Source organism: Macaca nemestrina, chromosome 9, assembly GCF_043159975.1.
Source record: "Macaca nemestrina isolate mMacNem1 chromosome 9, mMacNem.hap1, whole genome shotgun sequence".
Taxonomy (NCBI): Eukaryota; Metazoa; Chordata; class Mammalia; order Primates; family Cercopithecidae; genus Macaca; species Macaca nemestrina.
The window spans coordinates 120,586,396-120,605,933 of NC_092133.1; the positions used below are offsets into that span (position 1 = coordinate 120,586,396).

At 43.8% G+C, this 19,538-nt stretch overlaps 1 protein-coding gene across 1 annotated transcript in view; it reads left to right on the forward strand.

The window, feature by feature from the left end:
• The first annotated feature begins 349 nt into the window (after positions 1-349).
• The window catches only part of C9H10orf67 (chromosome 9 C10orf67 homolog), a 139,092-nt gene continuing 119,903 nt past the window's right edge, over positions 350-19,538 (forward strand). Inside the window, exons 1-3 of the mRNA XM_071068740.1 lie at positions 350-444; positions 556-1,170; positions 11,889-12,009. Of these exons, the coding sequence (XP_070924841.1) occupies positions 350-444; positions 556-1,170; positions 11,889-12,009 (831 nt within the window). The remainder of the gene's footprint in view (positions 445-555; positions 1,171-11,888; positions 12,010-19,538) is intronic.

The window sequence follows — 19,538 nt, forward strand, 5'->3', positions numbered from 1 at the left end:
TACATAACTTAAAACTAAGAATGACAACAGTTTCACTATAAACTTTTATTATTGTAGAAATTTGGTAAAATTGAATTCCACACTAGATGGTATAGTTTAAGACTTAACGCCTTATGTTCTCACCTGACCTTATTAAATAGAAATCTGTTTAATCTCTGCAAGGAAATATTTCGTCCAGGAAAGCCTACGTTTGTGGTAGGTGGAGGCAGTTTATTAGGCAGCCTGCTCTCCTCTTATGATGGCCTTGGTCCGGGATCGCAGGGCTCATTATATCATGAGCATAGTTATTACATGGGTTCACTGTTTTTCCTCCTCCCTGAGGGGGACCTTTGGCACACGCTAGGAGGCCATGAAAGCCAAGGCCACCGAGCTGTGGCTCTGGCGCGCGCGTAGGAAGCGAGAAGCTCGGGAATCCAAGCCCCCGCAAATGCGCGGGTCCACGAGGTAGGCCAAGCTCCGCGCCTGGGTAGAGGAGGAAGCGAGCAGGGTCCGGGGGCGTGGCAGGAGGCTGAAGGTTTATTTACAGGGGTGCAGCTTTCTTTTGGGGTATCGCAGCGGCCGCCAGGCTGTGGCTGCCTTGTGGGGAAGCCTTGAGGCAGGCGGGACAGTGGAAGCGCAGCGGGGTTGCTCGGGAGCCCGCCCAGCCTTCTCCTACCCCTCTCCACTCCCCAATCCCCTCCTCCTGCGCGTGCTCCCTCCCCATCCTCCTTCCCATCTCTTCCCCCTTCCTCCCACTTCTTCCCCCTCTTCCTTCCCTCCACACCTCCTCTCCTTCCTTTCCCTCGCCCGTTCCCGTCCCCCTCCCTCTCCCCCCCCGCCCCCACCCTATCCTCTTCCCAACCTTCTCCCTATCCCCCTCCTCCCCATCTCCTTCCTCCTTCCCCTCCCTCTTTCCTCCCTTCTCCTCCCCACCCCGCTCCCCGCCCCCCTCCACCCGCGGCCCTCCTCGGCCCCCGCCCACGGATTCCCGCGCTTCGCCGGTTCCCTGGGAGTCGCCATAGCAACGGACGCTGGGTTCCTGACTCCGACTCAGCCCAGCAAGCGGCTCCGCGGGAGGCGCACGTCCCGGGCTGCGATGGCGAACTGGGGCGACACGCCTGAGACAGCGGAATGCCGGAAGATCCTGGAGGGCCTGGAGGCCTCTATTGAACAATTCCAGTTCAACCCCAGGTGACCCGCGATAGAGGCAGTCCCCGGCAGCCCGCCCCGGAGCCCTCGCACCCCGGTCCTCGCTCAACGCCTTTCCAGGCCCCTTGCTCCAGCCGCTGGGCTTCAGTTTTTTGTTTGTTTTTCGAGGGGATCACTGTCCGAAAAGAGCTGCAGTTTTCACTTCTTCAAGTGTATAGCTGGACACTAAGAGCACGGACTCTGGAGCCAGACTGCCCGGGTTCCAGAATCTTGGCGACCCTCTCACAGGGGCCGTGAGTTAGGCGACTGATTTCTCTGTGCTTCAGTGTTCTCAGCGGGAAATAATCGTTCATGAACGATGAATAGTAGTGCCTGCTTCATAGATCATAGTGAATATTTAATGAGCTAATCTAGGACACAGTACCCGTCTTAGTCCCCTCGGGCTGCTGTAACAAAACAGGATAGGCTGGGTGGCTTATAAGCAACAGGAATTTGCTTCTCCCAATTCTGGAGGCTGGGAAGCCCACTGGCAGATTCCGGGTCTGATGAGGGTCACTTCTGCACAGACAGTACCTCCTGGCTGTGTCTTCACATGGTGCAAGGGGCAAGGGGCAAGGGGCAAGGGGGTTTTCCCCCACACCCGCTCCCACTTTGCCTTTAGAAGGACACTAATCCCATTTATAGGGCTCCACTTTCATGACCTAGTCACCTCCAAAGTCCACACCTGCTAATATGGTCATCTTGGGGCTTAGGATTTCAGCATGAATTTTCAGGAGACACAAACATTCAGACCATAGCAGAATCATAGAAGTGTTTGCCGATGTCATTATTTGCTATTCCTTGATCCTTGTTTATAACCCCTCCCTTTCATAATCCTTTGCTCCCTGTGTTCTAGCTTTGTTGTTTATTTGGATAATGTAGAGTTGATGTTTCTGGGAAAATGCAAATTTCTTTCTAAAAACCTTTTCAAATCAATAGGTAGCCAGAGCTAGCTTAGCTGCTATGGGAGAACTTACCATTGTATTAGGCAGGGACCTCATGGTGCCAGGTGGGCTGGCTTAGGGGCAAGCCCCTCACACAGAAGCAGCTCCAGGGTAAGAAGAAAGGACCACAGTTGTCCTAGCCCAGCAGTGGGACTGACCCAGTGAGGCAGTGCTGCTGGGCTCGGCTTCCCTAGCTTCACTGTATTCAATGGGTACGTTTGTTAAAATGGGTCAGGGTGTACGGGACCTGGTCTAGTGATGGTTGTGAATAGCATTTATTAGAGGCAGCATGTGGTAAACACCAGAAGCACACGGCGTCTACCGTGTTCTAGTGTTTGCTGATAGGAATGGTGTCCTGCCCTGGACTCCTTGGCATTCCATGGTTGGGTAGCTCCCCCCAAAAAATGCACCTGCTGGGCTCAAGGGCAGACCAATGGTGCCAGGGTGCTCATTGACTGAAGAAAATAACCACTGATGCCCATATTCATTCCTCTTCACCCAAAGTACTAGGGCAACTGAGCCAGTGCCTGGGTGTGAATGAGAGAGGCTCAGGTGCTGAATGTGGTCTACAAAGCAGACAAAAGCCCAGCCTTTGTGGAGTTTGCATCTTAGTCAGAAACTGATGATAAACTAGATAAACAAGTAAACTATATAATAAGTTAGATAGTGGTTAGTGATAAGGAAGAAACCTAACACAGGGAGGCAGAAGAGGAAAGTGAGTGAGTGAGTGTGTGTGTGTGGCAAGTGGGGAGGGAGTTGTGATTTAATTTTTTTTTTTTTTTTAGAGCCAGGGTCTCACTTTGTCATCCAGGCTGGAGAGTAGTGGAATGATCATGGCTCAGTGCAGCCTTGAACTCCTGGAGTCAAGCGATCCCTCCACCTCAGCCTCCTGAGTAGCTGAGACAACAGGCACACCCCAGCATGCCTGGCTAATTTTTTTAAATACAGGGTCTTGCTGTGTTGCCCAGGGTAGTCTCAAACTCCTGGGCTCAAGCAGTCCTCCAGCCTCGACCTCCCAAAGTGCTGGGATTACAGGCATGAGCCACCATGCCCGGCCTGGATTGCAGATTTTAGAAATGGTGATCAGGGAAGGCTTCACTGAGAAAATGACATTGAGGTGAAGACTTGCAGGCTTGAGGGGGGAGCCCTAAGAATCTATCAGGGTACCAAGTGTTCCAGGCAGAGAGAACACTGGGTAGAAAGACGGTGCCTGGATGTCCTAGGAGCAGCAAGGAGGCCAGTGTGGCTGGAGCAGAGAGGGAGAATAGTGGAGGTGAAGTCAGAGGGAAGGGGTTCAGTGCCTGTGGTGAGGGACTTTAGACTACCGTAAGGACTCCAGCTTTTACTTTGAGATGGGAAGCCATGAGGGGATTGGGAAAGAGGAGTGACATGATTTGATTTATCCTTCAATGGGATTACTCTGACTGCTGTTTTGATAATGGACTATAGTGAGGACGAGGGCAGAAACAAGGAAACAGGAGACTATTATAATATTCCTTGTGGAAGATGACTTTGGGGTAGCAGTGGTTGGAGGTCCAGAGAAACCTTGATGAACAGGTAGAATGGAATTGCCAGTAACCGGAAAAGGGAAGATAATGAGATGAACAGGTCTGAAGGGAATATCATAAGCTTACTTCTGGTCATGATATGTCAGCAGTGACTATTAGACATCAGTTTAGGCTGTTAAGTAGGTAGTTGATTAGATGAGTATGAAGTTAAGAAGAGAGGTTCAGCTCGGCTATATCAGTTTGGAAATAATTAGCACAAAGATGGTGTCTTAAGCTGAGAGCCTTGGTGACATCAGCCAGGAAGTGAGTGTAGTTAGAGAAGTTTATGAGCCATGGGGCACATCAAAGTTCTGTGTTCTTTGAAGAAGAACAAAAGAAAGCAATATTCTTATTTAGCACTGAGAAATATGCCACAGTGAAAGTTTAGCACACCTAATGCTATCTTCATTGACTGATTTATTAATAAACATTTGTAGGATGGATAATTCTAGGATTCAGTGAGAAGAGTCATTGCATTTTATTAATACATATCCATAGGTCTGTTTTCCAAAATAAATTAGGATGTTAATTTTGTATCTAATTTATTTTTAAAAACATAATTATCTTCCCCAAATTCTGTTTTATGCATAACAACCAACTTATTACTCAGGAATAGAATTGCTGAACCTATAAATAAAGACTGTGTAGGAACCACTTAGCTAATTTGTTGTGATGTGGGTTTCCATTCTAGGCAGCAGGGTTGTTAGCTAAAATTAGAGACATTTGGAATTTGAAGGGACACTGAAGAAAAAATCTTCCTCTTTCACTTAGATTCTGAATGGGCTGGATCTTTTTTAGTCAGTCACATAAACAGTTAGGACTGGTGAAACTGGAGAGTCATGGGCTTATCCTCATCAGAGATTTAGAAGAAGAATCTGCCACTTCCAGCCCCCGCTCTGTCACCCAGGCTGGAGTGCAGTATTACGGTCACAGTTCACTGCAGCCTCTGATCCCTGAGCTCAAGGGATCCTCTCACTTCAGCCTCCTGACTAGGTGGAGCCACAGGTGTGTTCCACCATGCTCAGCTAATTTTTTTTTTTTTGTATTTTTGTAGAGACGGGGCTTCACCACGTTGCCCAGGCTGGTCTCAAATTCCTAAGCTCAAGCAGTCTGCCCTCCTTAGCCTCCCAAAGTGCTGGCATGAGCCACAGCAGCCAGCCTGGACCTGATTTTAAAATATCATATTGTATTATTGTAATATTATGGCACCAGAAATAACTGAAAACAGAATTTCAAATTTCTAAATCATATCCTGAAAAAAATATATTGATAAAAACTATTCACATTCCATAAACCACCCATGATAGGTCTTTTGCTTAAAATGGGAAGGAACAGAAGAACATACGTGTTCGTGCTTAATGAAAAATGTGGCTGAATAGTAAAAAGGAGCCACTTACCACTAGGTAAGGTAAAGGATTGCATTTCTAGCCTGGAAAAGTGAATCACTGAGGTCTGTTAAATGTGCAGCAGTGTAGACTATACAGAAACAGAGTTAGTTCCCATGGCTGTTTATATTTACTATATTGATGTAGCACTCGGGGTCCAGATAGGAGGCAGAAACCTCACCGCTAACTTGAACAGGGACTATTTCCTGTTCTTTTTTAAACAGTAAGAAGGAATTTTAACTAGTAAAAGGCAGTAAGGTGGTAAAAGAAGACTCTATGCAATACCGTGATAGTAAATGCAAAAAGCAGCTATGACCTCCAGGTCTGAGGAAGAGGAAACAGGGCAGGAACTAAGGAGTTAGAAGACCCGCCCTCGAAGGCTGAGATTAGGATGATACCTCTTTGGAGAAGACATTGTGGCAGAGAAACTTGCCAGAGGGCGTGACAACTGCTGGTCTGCAGGGATGGCTTGCCCAGTGGCTGCAAAACTTGCTGAAAGGTACAGACAGGTCAAAGTTCCTTACCTAGTTGTGAGATCCAAATCTTCATTCCTGGAGGTCCTGACTTCCTAAAAGTTCTGCTTTTTTTTTTTTTTTTTTTTTTCCTGCCTTTTTTCCATTAATCTTTACTACTGGGCACGGAAACACTAAGAGGCACCCCAAAGAATCCTCTGGGTTCCAGACAGAATTCTCCTTGACTCCATTGTTCACCAGCAACCTAATTGCCCCGTGGTATTCAGAATCAATCACTTCCCCTTTTCTGCCTTTGTTTCAGCAGCATAAGGATCACAAAGTGACCGGTCATCAGTGTCATCTAATTCAATAGAATTTCTGTTATATTTTCTGGTGGAAACAACATTCTTCCCTTGTGAACTAAGATTTCCAAACCAGCAGATCCTAAAGTTGCAGAGACGGGAAACTATAATTTTGGGCATGAGTTATTAGGCATAAGAGTGAGAGGTGCCTCTTCATTCTTGGACCTATGACTGTAGAAGAGATAGCACCATATACTTTTAAAGCATATACTGTGTCCTGTGAGACAGAACTACATTCTTTCATGGATTTGCTTCTCCCAAATATTGCTGGCAGTACAGGTGTGTGCCACCATGCCCAGCTGATTTTGCTTTCGTTTTTTTGTGGAGACAGGGTCTATGTTGCCCAGGCTGGTCGTGAACTCCTGGGCTCAAGCGATCTTCCTGCCTCAACCTCCCAAAGTGCTGGGATTGCAGGCATGAACCACTGTGCCTGGCCTTAAATGAATCTTCAGCAAGCTATTTGACCTTAGGCCAGCCACTTCTGGGTAATGGGTTATATGATAAGATCACTGATTTCCATGGGCATGAATCCATTGCTGCCTGTCTTTTGGTGTGAAATGAGTTCCTTGATGGGAAGTGCTCCTGTGAGAACACCGTGATGATGGATAAGGTGTTCTGTAAGTTCATGCCTTGTGGTTCTGGCCAGTGTGGTATAGTCAGGGAATGCAAATCCATATCCAAAATAAATGTGTGTTCCAGTGAGGATGATGGAAGAGGTTCAGTGCTATCAACCTGTCGCTAGGTGGCTGGCTATTCCCTCTGGTTCATGCTGCCATATTGGGAAGTCAGTATTGACCTCTGCTGTTGACTAGTTAGGCACTCAGCACCTATGGTAGCCAGGCCAGCCTTGGTAAGGGGAAAACCACATTGTTGAACTCCATCCCTGACACCATGGCCATTTTGTTCAAGGGCTATCAAGCAAGCAGGGGTGACTGCAAAAGGAAACTGACGGATATCCACGGAGCGTGTCATTTTGCCTAATTATTTAACTACTTTCTCTGCAGTGGATTCCCTTGGGTGAGCATTCAGATGCCGCACAAACACCTGTACAGTCTGTGCCCGTTTTCAAAGGCTCATCCACAGAATTCTTCCCAGACATTCTTGACATCCATCTCTCAATCTGTTCCTTCCAAGTTCCTGACCATCCTGCTAACTCTTTAGCAGCTGCCCATAAATTAATATCGATACGTAATTCTGGCCATCCCTCATCCAGAAAAAATAGACAACCAAATATACTGCTTCTAGTTTATTCAGTGAGAGGATTTTCCTTCATGATTGTCCTTCAGCGTCACTTCTGAGTGTGGCTCTGAGACTGCAGGTAACTACCAGCTGGTGAGGAGCCCATCTGTGAATCAGGCTTGAGGTTTTTTCCCTCAGTCACCTGGTCATAAAGAACTTCTCGGGTTGGGTTGTCAGGGCTTCAACTTTAGTAGGCATGGTTCAATTTTTCCCCTCATTAACCTTGACCTTGTTGAGTTGGTGCCTACCAACGTCCTCTATTTTAAATTTACCATTCTTTTCTTTGTCATAAATTACTATTTTCTAGGTATTACAATTTCCTTTTTTCTAAAACTTATACTAACCAGACATGGTCGCCAATGATGACTCCTCTCTTTTATTTTTATTTATTTATTTTTTTATTTTTTGAGGCAGGATCTCACTCTGTCATCCAAGCTGAAGTGCAGTGACACAATCCAAGCTCACTGCAGCCATAACCTCCCAGGCTTAGGTGATCTTCCCACCTCAGCCTCCCAAGTAGCTGGGACTACAGGTGTGTGCCACCACACCTGGCTAATTTTTTGTATTTTTTATAGAGACCAAGTCTTGCCATGTTGGCCAGGCTGGTCTCCAACTCCTAAGCTCAAGTGACCCACCCACCTCAGACTCCCAAAGTGCTGGGGTTACAGGTGTGAGCCACTGCACCCAGCCTGATGACTCCTATCTTAATGTCACCTTTATGATGACTGCCACATGGTAATTCTCTGCCTTTTTTCTATTTTTTTCTACATTTATTAGAGCTTCCCATTCTCATTTATTTGTTCATTCATATCAGTATGGATTGATGGATTCCTATTTTATTCAATGGCTTATAATCTGATGCTTTCATTATTGATTTTGATGCTTAAATTGTCTTAAATATGTCCAGTGGGTGTTTCTTCAGTCTAGTTTCTTCATCATTTTTACATTTTCCCATCATCTTTTGAGCATTTCTTCACTTTATGGCAAACAAAATGTTTCAGGCTCTTTTTATACTTTTGCTTTTATATAATTTTATATACTTTTATTCCAGTCTTGGAATGAACCATTTTTTCAAGGAGACGTCATTTCTTTTAGTGGAGGATGGTTTTTAGAAACCAACATCTGGGGCCAGGCGTGGTGCCTCACACCTGTAATCCCAGCACTTTGGGAGGCCGAGGCAGGTGAATCACTGAGGCCAGGAGTTTGAGACCAGCCTGGCCAATGGGGAGACCTCATCTCTACTAAAAATACAAAATTAGTCAGGTGTGATGGTCCACACCTGTAATCCCAGCTACTTTGGAGACTGAGGCGTGAGAATCACTTGAACATAGGAGGCAGAGATTGCAATGAGCTGAGATCACGCCACTGTACTCCAGCCTGGGTGATAAAGCAAGACGCTGTCTCAAAAAATATATTGAAAAGAAAAAGGAGAAGAGAGAAAAAATATATTGAAAAGAAAAAGGAGAAGAAAGAAAAGAAACCAACATCTGAGTGTTAGATGTGCTTATCACTACTGGGGTGCCATTCTTCTAGGCCCTCTCATTGGACAGAACTAGAAACAGATATGTATAAATATATGCACATACATATATGTTCACATATATATGTGCACACATATATGCACCTGCAACTATTTATGTATCTATGTATCTATATTTATAAAAGCATGCATTCATACCAATTCTTCCCATTCCATTCCCTTGTCTCAGAGAACTTTCTAGTCTACTCTTTCCCTATGTTTGTAAATATCTTTCCTAGAACTGAAAAACTTGACTTCTGTCATTTTGAGAACATTTACTTACTCATTCAATGTATCTGGTCTCCCACTATTGTGGTCCTCTTCTCTGTGTGCCACCTCTGTGCTGCTTCCCCTGTTCCCCCAACTGACCCACATTCTTAGCCACCAGGCTTGCTGTTCTTCTATGCATGACTCCCAATTTTTTTTATGGACCCATGTCCTTGACCTCCAGGTTGATTCCTTCACCCTGAGAAGGGAAGAGAATGGAAGGCAAAAGAAGGTAGAAAAGAAAGTGGTTACATATAGTTTTGATAGGTACAACTGTGGGGAGACTTAATCCTAGGCTGAGGGTATTGTTAAGGTACAGATGTATTTGGGGGAACATTTAATTAGCAGATACGCGACACATGAGTAAGTTACATGGGGTGTATGTAATGAGAAATGGTGCTCATCACTACCTCAGAATATATAGCATATTTTTATTTGTTTACTGTAATTAGTGTATGGAAAGTTTAAAATTTTGTGGGATTAATTGAAGATCTTTATTTTGATATTTATTTTATTTATTTATTTTACTTCAAGGACTTTTCACATTAAATGGCCTTTCTTAGTTGATATTGCTATGCTTTAATAGTTTTTTCAAATATGATGAAAAACCTATGACATCTCAAAACATCAGAGTGACAGTAGAAACAACCACCACTGTAGTACTAATAATGGGTAACATTTCTTGAGGGCTTACTGTTGTATCAAGGATCATTCAAAATACTTCTAAGTATTAACACACTAAATTCTCACAGTAAGTCTATGAAGTTGGGACTATCATTTTCCATAAGAGGAAACTAAGGCACAGAAAGGTTTAGTAATTTATCTAATGCCATGTAGCTAGAGTACCAGTCAGGATGCTTTCAGCTACAGTTGACAGAAACTGCCAACAATTGGTGCATTTACTCTGTGACATTACAGGAAGACTGGAGGTATGACAGGTTTCAGAGCTAATTGAGTCAATGGCCAAGCAAAGTCATCAGTCAAATTTATTTCCATCTTTTTTTTTTTTTTTTTTTTTTGAGATAGAATCTTGCTGTGTCACCCAGGCTGGAGTGCAGTGGTGCGATCTCGGCTCACTGCAGCGTCTGCCCCCCAGGTTTAAGCGATTCTTGTCCCTCAGACTCCCAAGTAGCTGGGATTACAGGCACGTGCTACCACACCCGGCTAATTTTTTATTTTTAGTTGAGGCGGGGTTTCGCCATATTGGCCAGGCTGATCTCAAACTTCTGATCTCAAGTGCTTCTCCCACCTTGTCCTCCCGAAGTGCTGGGATTATAGGCATGAGCCATCGTGCCCAACCTATTTCCATCTTTTTTGAAAGCTCATCATCTATGCCCTGGCTCGCTCCCCTTGTGGTCACCGAGTGACTGTGCCAGTTCTTGGCATTACTTCCACGCTTGGCAATATCCAGAGTGAAAGAAGAAAACTCTCCTCTGGTGCTCCCTTTGTGGGAGTCTAAAAAGCTTTCTTACTAGCTCCCAACAAACCTTTCCTAATGTCTCCCTCTTCAGACCTGGGTTCTACACCCATCCCTGGATATCCACTGCCAAGGAGGGTAGGATAACTGTGATGGGCGTAGCCCAGCTTGGAGTTACACTTGGCACTGGGAATATGGTCAACTTCATCTGAGTTCTGTGGGGGACAAATCTGAGGTTCAGCCAGCATACAAGAAGAGGGGAGTTGCCATGGGGTGCCCCGCATTGGGGTCTGCTCTTGTCAGCAGAAGAGGCGGGATAGAAGCACAGACATTCTGCCTTTGGCACCTACGCTGAGAAGTCTGATAATTCTACTTGGGCTTTTGTGGTTCTCTTATTTTAGCTGACATTTTAGAAACAGTTGTGGTAAGTTTTATCAAATTGACAGAGTGCATCCAGAAAATTGCCTTCTTAATGCTGTTTGAGATGCCTGTCCTTAGAAATCTGTAGAAAGAATTTACAAACACTTGCTCCTGGCCTATTCACATTTTTCAGGAATAATGTTTGAAAATCAAATATAGGAAGGTGGTGTGATCATCTTAAATAAGCAATTCTCAAACTTGTTGGTTTCAGGACCTCTCTATAGTCTTAAAAAATTGGCACCCTCAAAGAGATGTAGTTTATGTTGGTCCTGTCTATTGATAGTTGCCAGATGAGAAATTTAAAAGAAGAAAATTAAAATATATTTAAATTGATTCATTTAAAATAAGGATAAACCAGGTATGTGTTAATATAAATACCAGGTTTTATTTATTTTATTTTTCTGAAACAGGTTCTCTTTCTGTTGCCCAGGCTGGAGTGTGGTGGTGCATTCATAGCTCACTGCAGCCTCAACCTCCTGGGCTCAAGCAATCCTCCTGCATCAGCCTCTTGAGTAGCTGGAAATAGCATATTTTAAAGAAAAACTAACTGTATTGTTCTAAAACAAAAACTTTCATGAGAAGAATATCACTGTTTCACATTTTGCAAAGCTTTTCCATGCCTGGCTTAATGGAAGAGAGCTGCTTCTGTATAATCTGTAGCCTCTGGAAAACTCCATTGACCATTTGTGACATAATGATAGTAAAAAAGACAAATAAAATCTTAATACTATTATAAAATTAATTTGATCTCATAGATTTTCTAAAAGAGTATCCCAGAACCCCAGGGATCCTCAGCCCATACTTTGAGAACCACTATCTTAAAGGATTTCTGCTGAATAGGCCCATGCATAACCTAGGATGATTTCCAGCAGTAGCACAGGCAGTAACAGTATGGAAGATATTAAAAGCAGGTATATAAATTGACCATCTCAGAAAAGTGGAAATCAGTTGAGTATTCATAGAGCAATATGCCTCAGTCCAGGGAATTTGATAATCTCATTATTTTCATTAGCTCCAGATCACAAGAGCTAATTCAGAGGCTTCCTCACCTCACCAACCTCTTAGAATACTTAAAATATGATATGATTTACACAAAAAAATACACACTAACATCTATTTCTAAGAAAATATATATGACATAAAGCACATTTCATTTCCTTTGTTTTCAGACTTAACATTTCAGATGATTTAAAGATTGGCTTTTTCAGCACAGACCATGCCACTCAAACCGATTCCAGTGAAATACTGTCAGTAAAAGAATTGAGTTCATCCACGCAAAAGTTAGCACAGGTAAATCTGAATTTGTTTTGAAACTTCTGAGAAAATTTTTGGCATTAATTGCCTTCATGTTTCTTTCATAGACAAAAGTGAACTAAAATTTTTAAAATGTTAGCATCTTTGACAGCTGAATGATAGTTGTGCTTCAACAAATTAATATAAGCTACTACTTATATTTATGTCATACTTACGTATGTTAATTTGTTTAGTAAAGTATTTTGTTACTCTGGTTGGAAATTCTTTTGACATCTGTGAACATTTTCTGTTTTTGATACTTTAAAAAATTATCAAACATTTTTGCATATATAATGGATAACTGTGTAACCCACCATCTCAACTTTGCCAAATTTTGACATTTTGTTAAATTTTCTTTGAATTTTTTTTTTTTTTGAGACAGTGTCTTACTCTGTCACCTAGGCTGGAGTACAGGGGTGTGATCATAGCTCACTGTAGCCTCCACCTCCAGGATTCAGGTGATCCTCCCACTTCAGCCTCACAAGTAGCTGGGACTACAAGTGCGTGCCACCATGCCCACCTAATTTTTTGTATGTTTTGTAGAGATGGGATTTTGCCATGTTTTTCAGGCTGGTATGGAACTACTGGGTTCAAGCAATCCACCCACCTCAGCCTCCCAAAATACTGAGATTACAGGCGTGAGCTGTCGTGCCTGGCCTGGATCTTTTTTGATTGTAAAGGAACATGGTATTGCATGTACGTTGGAGATGAAGAGTTATTATTAAAAACCCTAATCAATAAAGCTGTCACATGAGGTAGCATAACACTATAAATACTCTTGTCTACCTTGATTTTGTTTTTACACTTGGAAGTCGTTCCATATTGACACATAGAGCTTCCTCATTTATTTCACTAGTACATTACATCACAAAATATGCATTATATATTTAGCTTTCCATATTGATGGACATTTTGGTCATTTCTAATATTTTACTGTGATGAATAGTCCTGCACATACTCATATGCCAGTAAATCTGTGATGTAAATTCTTAAAAGTGGAATTTCTGAGTCAGAGGATGTATGAATTAGTCATTTTGAAGGATATTGCCAAAGTGCCCTGCATAGAGATTGTACCAATTTACACTCCTGCTACTAACTTTTGAGAATGTCTCTTTCCTACATATTTGCCAGTTTATTGTCTTCTTTTATACTTTCAGAAACATTTTATTTTACTCTTTTGTAACTAAGTGTGTCCAAATGACCATGTTATGGTCAGTAGGATTCAGATGGAAATGGTCTATGGCAGCTCCGGGGAACCTTCTTTGAGACACAGTTCACATACGCCCTCTGTCACTTCTCCCCTCACTCCTCTTTCCCTCCCTGCTCCTTCCCATTCCCCTTCCCTTCCTTCCCTTTCCCTTTTCGCTTCCTTTTCCCTTCACTTTCCCTTTTCCCCTCCCCTCCCCTTCTTCCCGCCTGGTTCCCCTACCTACCCCCCAACCCCGTCCCCTCTCCATCCCCGTTCCCTTCCTTTCCCTTCCCGGTTTCCTTCCCGGTTCCCCTCCCTTCCCCATCCCGGTTCCCTTCCTTTACCTTCCCGGTTTCCGTCCCGGTTCCCATTCCGGTTCCCTTCCCTTCCGGTCCCAGTGCCCTGCCCTTCCGGGTTCCCGTCCCGGTTCCCCTCTTTTCCCTTCCCGGTTCCCTTCTCCTCCCTTCCTGGTTCCCATCCCACTTCCCTTCCCTTCCTTTCCTGGTTCCCTTCCCTTCCCTTTCCGGTTCCAGTCCTGGTTCCCTTCCCCTCCCTTCCCGGTTCCCGCCCGGTTCCCTCCCCTTCCCCTTCCCATCCTGGCTCCCGTCCCAGTCTCTCCTCCCCTCCACTTCCTTCCTGGTTTCCTTCCCCTTCCTGGTGCCCGTACTGGTTCCAGTCCCAGTTTCCTTCCCGGTCCCCTCCCCTCGCTTCCCGGTTTCCTTCCACTTCTCTCACATCCCGGTTTCCCTCCCCTTCTCTCCCATCCCGGTTTCCCTCCCCTTCCCTTCACGGTTTTCCTCCCCTTCCCATCCCGGTTCCCTTCACTCCTCGGTTACCTCCCCGATTCCCTTCCCTTCTCGGTTCCGTCCCGGTTCCCTTCCTTTCCCTTCCCGGTTCCCGTACCGGTTTTCTTCCCTTCCTTTATTACCGTCCCAGTTCCCTTCTCTTCCCTTCCCAGTTCCTGTCTCTATTTCCTGTCCTGGTTCCCTTCTCTTTCCAGTCCCATCCCAGTTCCCGTCCCAGTCCCTTCTCTTCTTTTCCCAGTTCCCGTCCGGGTTCCCGTCAGTTCCCATCCCTTCCGGTTCTGTCCCGTCCCTTTCCCTTCCCTGTTCCATTTCCGGTTCCCCTCCCATTTTCCGTCCCGGTTCCCTTACCTTCCCGATCCCCTCCGTTCCCGGTTCTCGTCCAGGTTCCCGTCCGGGTTCCCTTTCAAGTCCCCTCCCCTACTCCCCTTACCCTTTGTGGCTTCTCACCTTTTCCCTCCCTCTCCTCTCCCCTCCCTCCCCAGTTTCTCTTCCCTTCCCGTTTACCTTCCCTTCCCGGTTCCCATCGCAGTTCCCTTTCCTTCCCTGTTCCCGTCCCAGTTCCCGTCCAGATTCCCTTCCCTGTTCCAGTCCCGGTTCCGTTTCCGGTTCCCGTCTAGTTCTTTCCCTGACTGGTTTCTGTCCTGCTTCCCTTCTCTTCCTGGTTCCCTTTCCAGTTCCGTCCTGGTTCCCTTCCCTTCCTGGTTCCCTTGCCTTCCTGATTCCCTTGCCTTCCTGATTCCCTTCCCATCCTGGTTCCCGTTCCGCTTCCCTTCCCGGTTCCCTTTCCAGTTGGTTCCCATCCCTTCCCTTCCTTATTCCCTTCCCAGTTCCCGTCCTGGTCCCCTCCCCTCCCTTCCCAGTTTTCCTCCCCTTCCCAGTTTCCCTCACCTTCCCAGTTTCCCTGTCCTTCTCTTTCTTCCCAGTTTCCCTCCCCTTCTTCTCCCAGTTTCCCTCCCCTTCTTCTCCCAGTTTCCCTCCCCTTCTTCTCCCAGTTTCCCTTCCCCTCCCTTCCTATTTTCCCTTCCCGGTTCACTTTCCTTCCCAGTTCTCTTATTTTCCCAGTTCCCATCCTGGTTCCTGTTCCGGTTCCCTTTCCTTCCCTTGCCAGTTCTTGCCGCGGTTCCCATCCTGGTTCCCTTCCCTTCCCGGTTCCTGTCCGAGTTCCCTTCCCTTTTCTTCCCGGTGTGTCTGGAATTGGTTCCTGCTGGTGGGTTCATGGTCTTCCTGACTTCAAGAATGAAGCCACAGACTTTTGTGGTGAGTGTTACAGCTCTTAAAGATGGCACGGACCCAAAGAGTGAGCAGTAGCAAGGTTTATTGTGAAGAGCAAAAGGACAAAGCTTCCATCCTGTGGAAGAGGGGGTGGGAGGGCATGGGCCACTGCCAGCTTTTATTCCGTTATTGTACCCTCCCATGTGTCCCATTTCTGTCCTATCAAAGTGCCAATCCTCCCGGTGATTGGCTACTTTTAGAATCCCGCTGATTTGTGTGTTTTACAGAGCGCTGTTTGGTGCGTTTTACGGAGTGCTGATTGGTACGTTGTACAATCCTCTTGTAAGACAGGAAAGCTCCCCAAGTCCCCACTGGATCCAGGAAGTCCAACTGGCCTCACCTGTCACCAGTTCCCATCCTGGTTCCCTTCTCGGTTCCCTTCCCTTTCCTTCCGGTTCCTGTCTCGGTTCCCTTCACTTCCTGTCCTGGTGCCCCTTCCAGTCCCCTCCCTTTTTCTCCCCTCCCCTCCTTTCCCTGTTTCTCTCCCCTCCCTTCTTTTCCCAGTTTCCCTCTCCTCCCCTTTCTTCCTGGTTTCCTTCCCCTTCCCTCCCTTCCTGGTTTCCCTCCCCTTCCCTTCCCAGTTTCCCTCCCCTTCCCTTCCTGGTTTTCCTTCCTTTTTTCCTGTTTTCCTTTTCTTACTTCTTCTGCTAGAGCATGGATCCTACTGTTTGGACCATGAGGTTGAAACACTATACAGCAGAGTAATAAAACAGAAGAATCTTAGATCATTTCACCCATTGATTGCTTAGGTAGATTTCTAGGGAAATTAACTTATTTCTCATTTATGCTTATGTTACTTAAATTTTATTTATTTATTTATTTATTTATTTATTTATTTATTTATTTTTTAGACAGGGTCTCACTCTGTCACGTAGACTGGAGTACAGTGGCAGGATCATAGGTGACAACAGCCTTGACTTCCTGGGCTCAAGTGATCCTCCCACCTCAGCCTACTGAGTAGCTGGGACTACAGGTGTGTGCCACCACAGCTGGCTAATATTTTTCTACTTTTTTGTAGAGACAGGGTCTCAATATGTTGCCCAGACTGGTCCTAAATCCCTGGCCTCAAGTGATCGTCCTGCCTTGGCCTCCCAAAGTGTTGGGAGTACAGGCATGAGCCACCAAACCTGGCTATTTGGATTTTTTGTTATAGCTGAACCAAAATTTGATACAAATGTTAGATTAAGGATGCCTTCTTCTATTTCTAATTAATAAAATACGTTTTTAAAAATCGTGTATGACTGGGTTTGAATTCTTTTCATGGACTTATTGAGATGATCATGCAGTCATATGGCTTTTCTCCTTTATCTGATGATGTGGTAAAATTTGGTTTTTGAATAGTAAACCATCCTTTACCTCCTGAAATAAACCCAACTGGATCATTGGATCATAATATTCCTTTTTGCATTTCTACATTATTTGCTATTATTTTATTGAGGATTTATTTTCATCTGTTTGAAGTGAGATTGCCCTATAATTTTTTCTTTTCTTTTCTCTCTCTCTCTCTATCTTTTTTTTTTTTCTTTTCTTTTTTTTTTTTGAGACAGGGTCTTGTTCTGTTGCCCAAGCTGGAGTGCAGTGACAATCATAAATCACTGTGACCTTGAACTCCTGGGATCAAGCAATCCTCCCACCTCAGCCTGCTGAGTAGCTGGGATTTCAGGAGTGCACCACCTTGCCCAACTAATTTTTAAATTTTTGGTAGAGATAGGGTCTTCCCTTTTCTTCCCGGTGTGTCTGGAGTTGGTTCCTGCTGGTGGGTTCGTGGTCTTCCTGACTTTACCCTATAATACTCTTTTCTTATACTATTGTTGTTCAGTCTTGGTACCAAGGTCACAGTATCCTCATAAGATGAGAAGTGTTCCCTAGTCTATTCTCTGGAATACTTCACATAAGATTGGGAATATCTATTTCTTCAATGTTTGTTAGAAATTGCATGTAAAACTGCTTATTTTTATAGCTATTGTTATTTTGTTATGTACGTATTCCCATTTTATTAAATATTCTGGGTCAGTTTTGATGTTATGTTTTTCTGTAAAAGTTTATTTTTGTTAAATCTTCAAATTTTGGGTATAATGTTTATTGTCTTATTATTTTTCAGTATTATATCTGTAGTTGTATTCCTTTTTAAGTGTTTAATATTGTCTGTATTGTCTGCATATCTCCTCTCTTTTTTTGTTAGTGACTTTTGGCAGAATTGTCTATTTCATTAGGTTTTTTTTCAGACCCCCAATTTTAGTGTGTATTAATCCTCTTTATTGTATCTTTATTTTCTAGTTCATAAATTTATTTTCTTATATTTATTATTCCTTCTTTCTTTCTGTTTACTCTTTCTTTTTTTTTTTTTTTTTTTTTTGTGTTTGTTTTATAAGATAGGGTCCACTTTGTTGCCCAGGCTGGAGTGTAGTGGCAGAATCACGGGCTCACTTCAGCCTTGACCTCCTGGGCTCAAGTGATCCTCCTGCCTCAGCCACTTGAGTAGCTGGAACTACAGGCACATGCCACCACACCTGGCTAATTTTTAAAATTTTTTGTAGAGATGGGGTATCACTATGTTGCCCAGGCTGGCCTCAAATTTCTAAGCTTAAGCGATCCTCCTGCCTCAGCTTCTCAAAGAGCTAGAATTACAGGTGTGAGCCACCATGCCTGGCTTGTTTTTCTTTTTTTTTAAATTTCTTGAGTTGGAGCTGGGTATCAATTAGGATAGCATATAGCTCCGTGTTTAGAAAAAACAACTACATTGGCTGCATAAAATATCAAGAGGTGTAGAGTTAGAGAATCCAGAGTTAGTGCAGTAGCTCTCCAATCTGTGTGATGTAGATTCATTTTATCTTCTCACATCTCCACGATTAGTGCCTGGCTTTTGTTGCCCTAGTTCTGATTCAGTAGCAAGATGGCTGCTCCCCTTCCAGCCTCCATGGAAGGAGAATATGGGAGAAGTAGGGAGGTGTGGTAGTAGCTATCTTAGGAAAGCAAGAACTTTCCATAGAAAGCCTTGCCATATGTTTCTTTGGCCATAAGTGTATCGCATGACCCCTTGAATTACAAGGAGCTTTGGACAAGTATTTTAGCTTTGCACATTGCTGCCCTTGACAATGTCATGGTTCCATCAGTAAAGAAGAACCACGATACCAGATATTGGGCTGACAGCTACCAATGCCTATAGATCATAGATTTTGAGGCTTTCTTCTTCTCTTTTGTAGGCAGTTAAAACTACAAATTTCCCACTAACTACATTTTTAGCTTCTACAAACTTTGAAATACAGTATTTTTATTAGTATTTAAATTTAAATACTCAAATTTTTCATTTATTCTTTTAATTTGTTCATGTCATCTGTATAATAAGAAAGTTATTAAATTTGCAAAGATGCTTTTTAGAATATTTTTATATTGCTGATACTTCAGTGCTTTGTTGTTGGAGAACACAGTCCTTGTGAAACAAATTATTCGGTGTTTGTTGCAATTTGTGTTGAGGCTTTGTCTGAGGTCAGTCTTTGTCATCGTGCCACAAATACAGGAATTTTTTTGTTTTGTTTTGTTTTTTCCCTAAGTTGGAGTCTTGCCCTGTCACCCAGGCTGGAGCGCAGTGGTGCGATCTCGGCTCACTGCAACCTCCACCTCCCAGGTTCAAGCAATTCTCCTGTCTCAGCCTCCCGAGTAGCTGGGATTACAGGTTCACGCCACCTTGCCTGGCTAATTTTTGTATTTTTAGTAGAGATGGGGTTTCACCATGTTGGCCAGGCTGGTCTCAAACTCCTGACCTCGTGATCTGCCCACCTTAGCCTTCTAGAGTGCTGGGATTACAGTTGTGAGCCAACGTGCCTGGCCAGGAAATTTTTTTAAAAATCTGTATTAATTATTGGATTCATATATTTTTTCTATACGAAGACTTTTGCCATATTGTCCTTTTTGTTCAATGTTAATTTATCTGTATCAACATTCTCTAGGCTAGTATTTACCTGGCAAATCTTTCTCTTTTCTACACTGACATTATTTCCGTGTTGTATCTTAGATTATCTCTTATAAATTGTATATGGTTTTGAAAAATCCAATCTAATAATCTCTTTTAATAGCTAATTTATTCTATTAGTATTAATTTTGACTACTGATAAATTATTTTTCTGCCAACTTCTTTTTAAATTTCTCTTTATCTTATTTTTTCAATACCTCTTTTTTCTCCTTCCCTACTCTCCAGTGATTGTATTAACTTTTCTTTAGTTTCTATTCTCTTCTCTACTAGTAATTAACTATTTTATCTT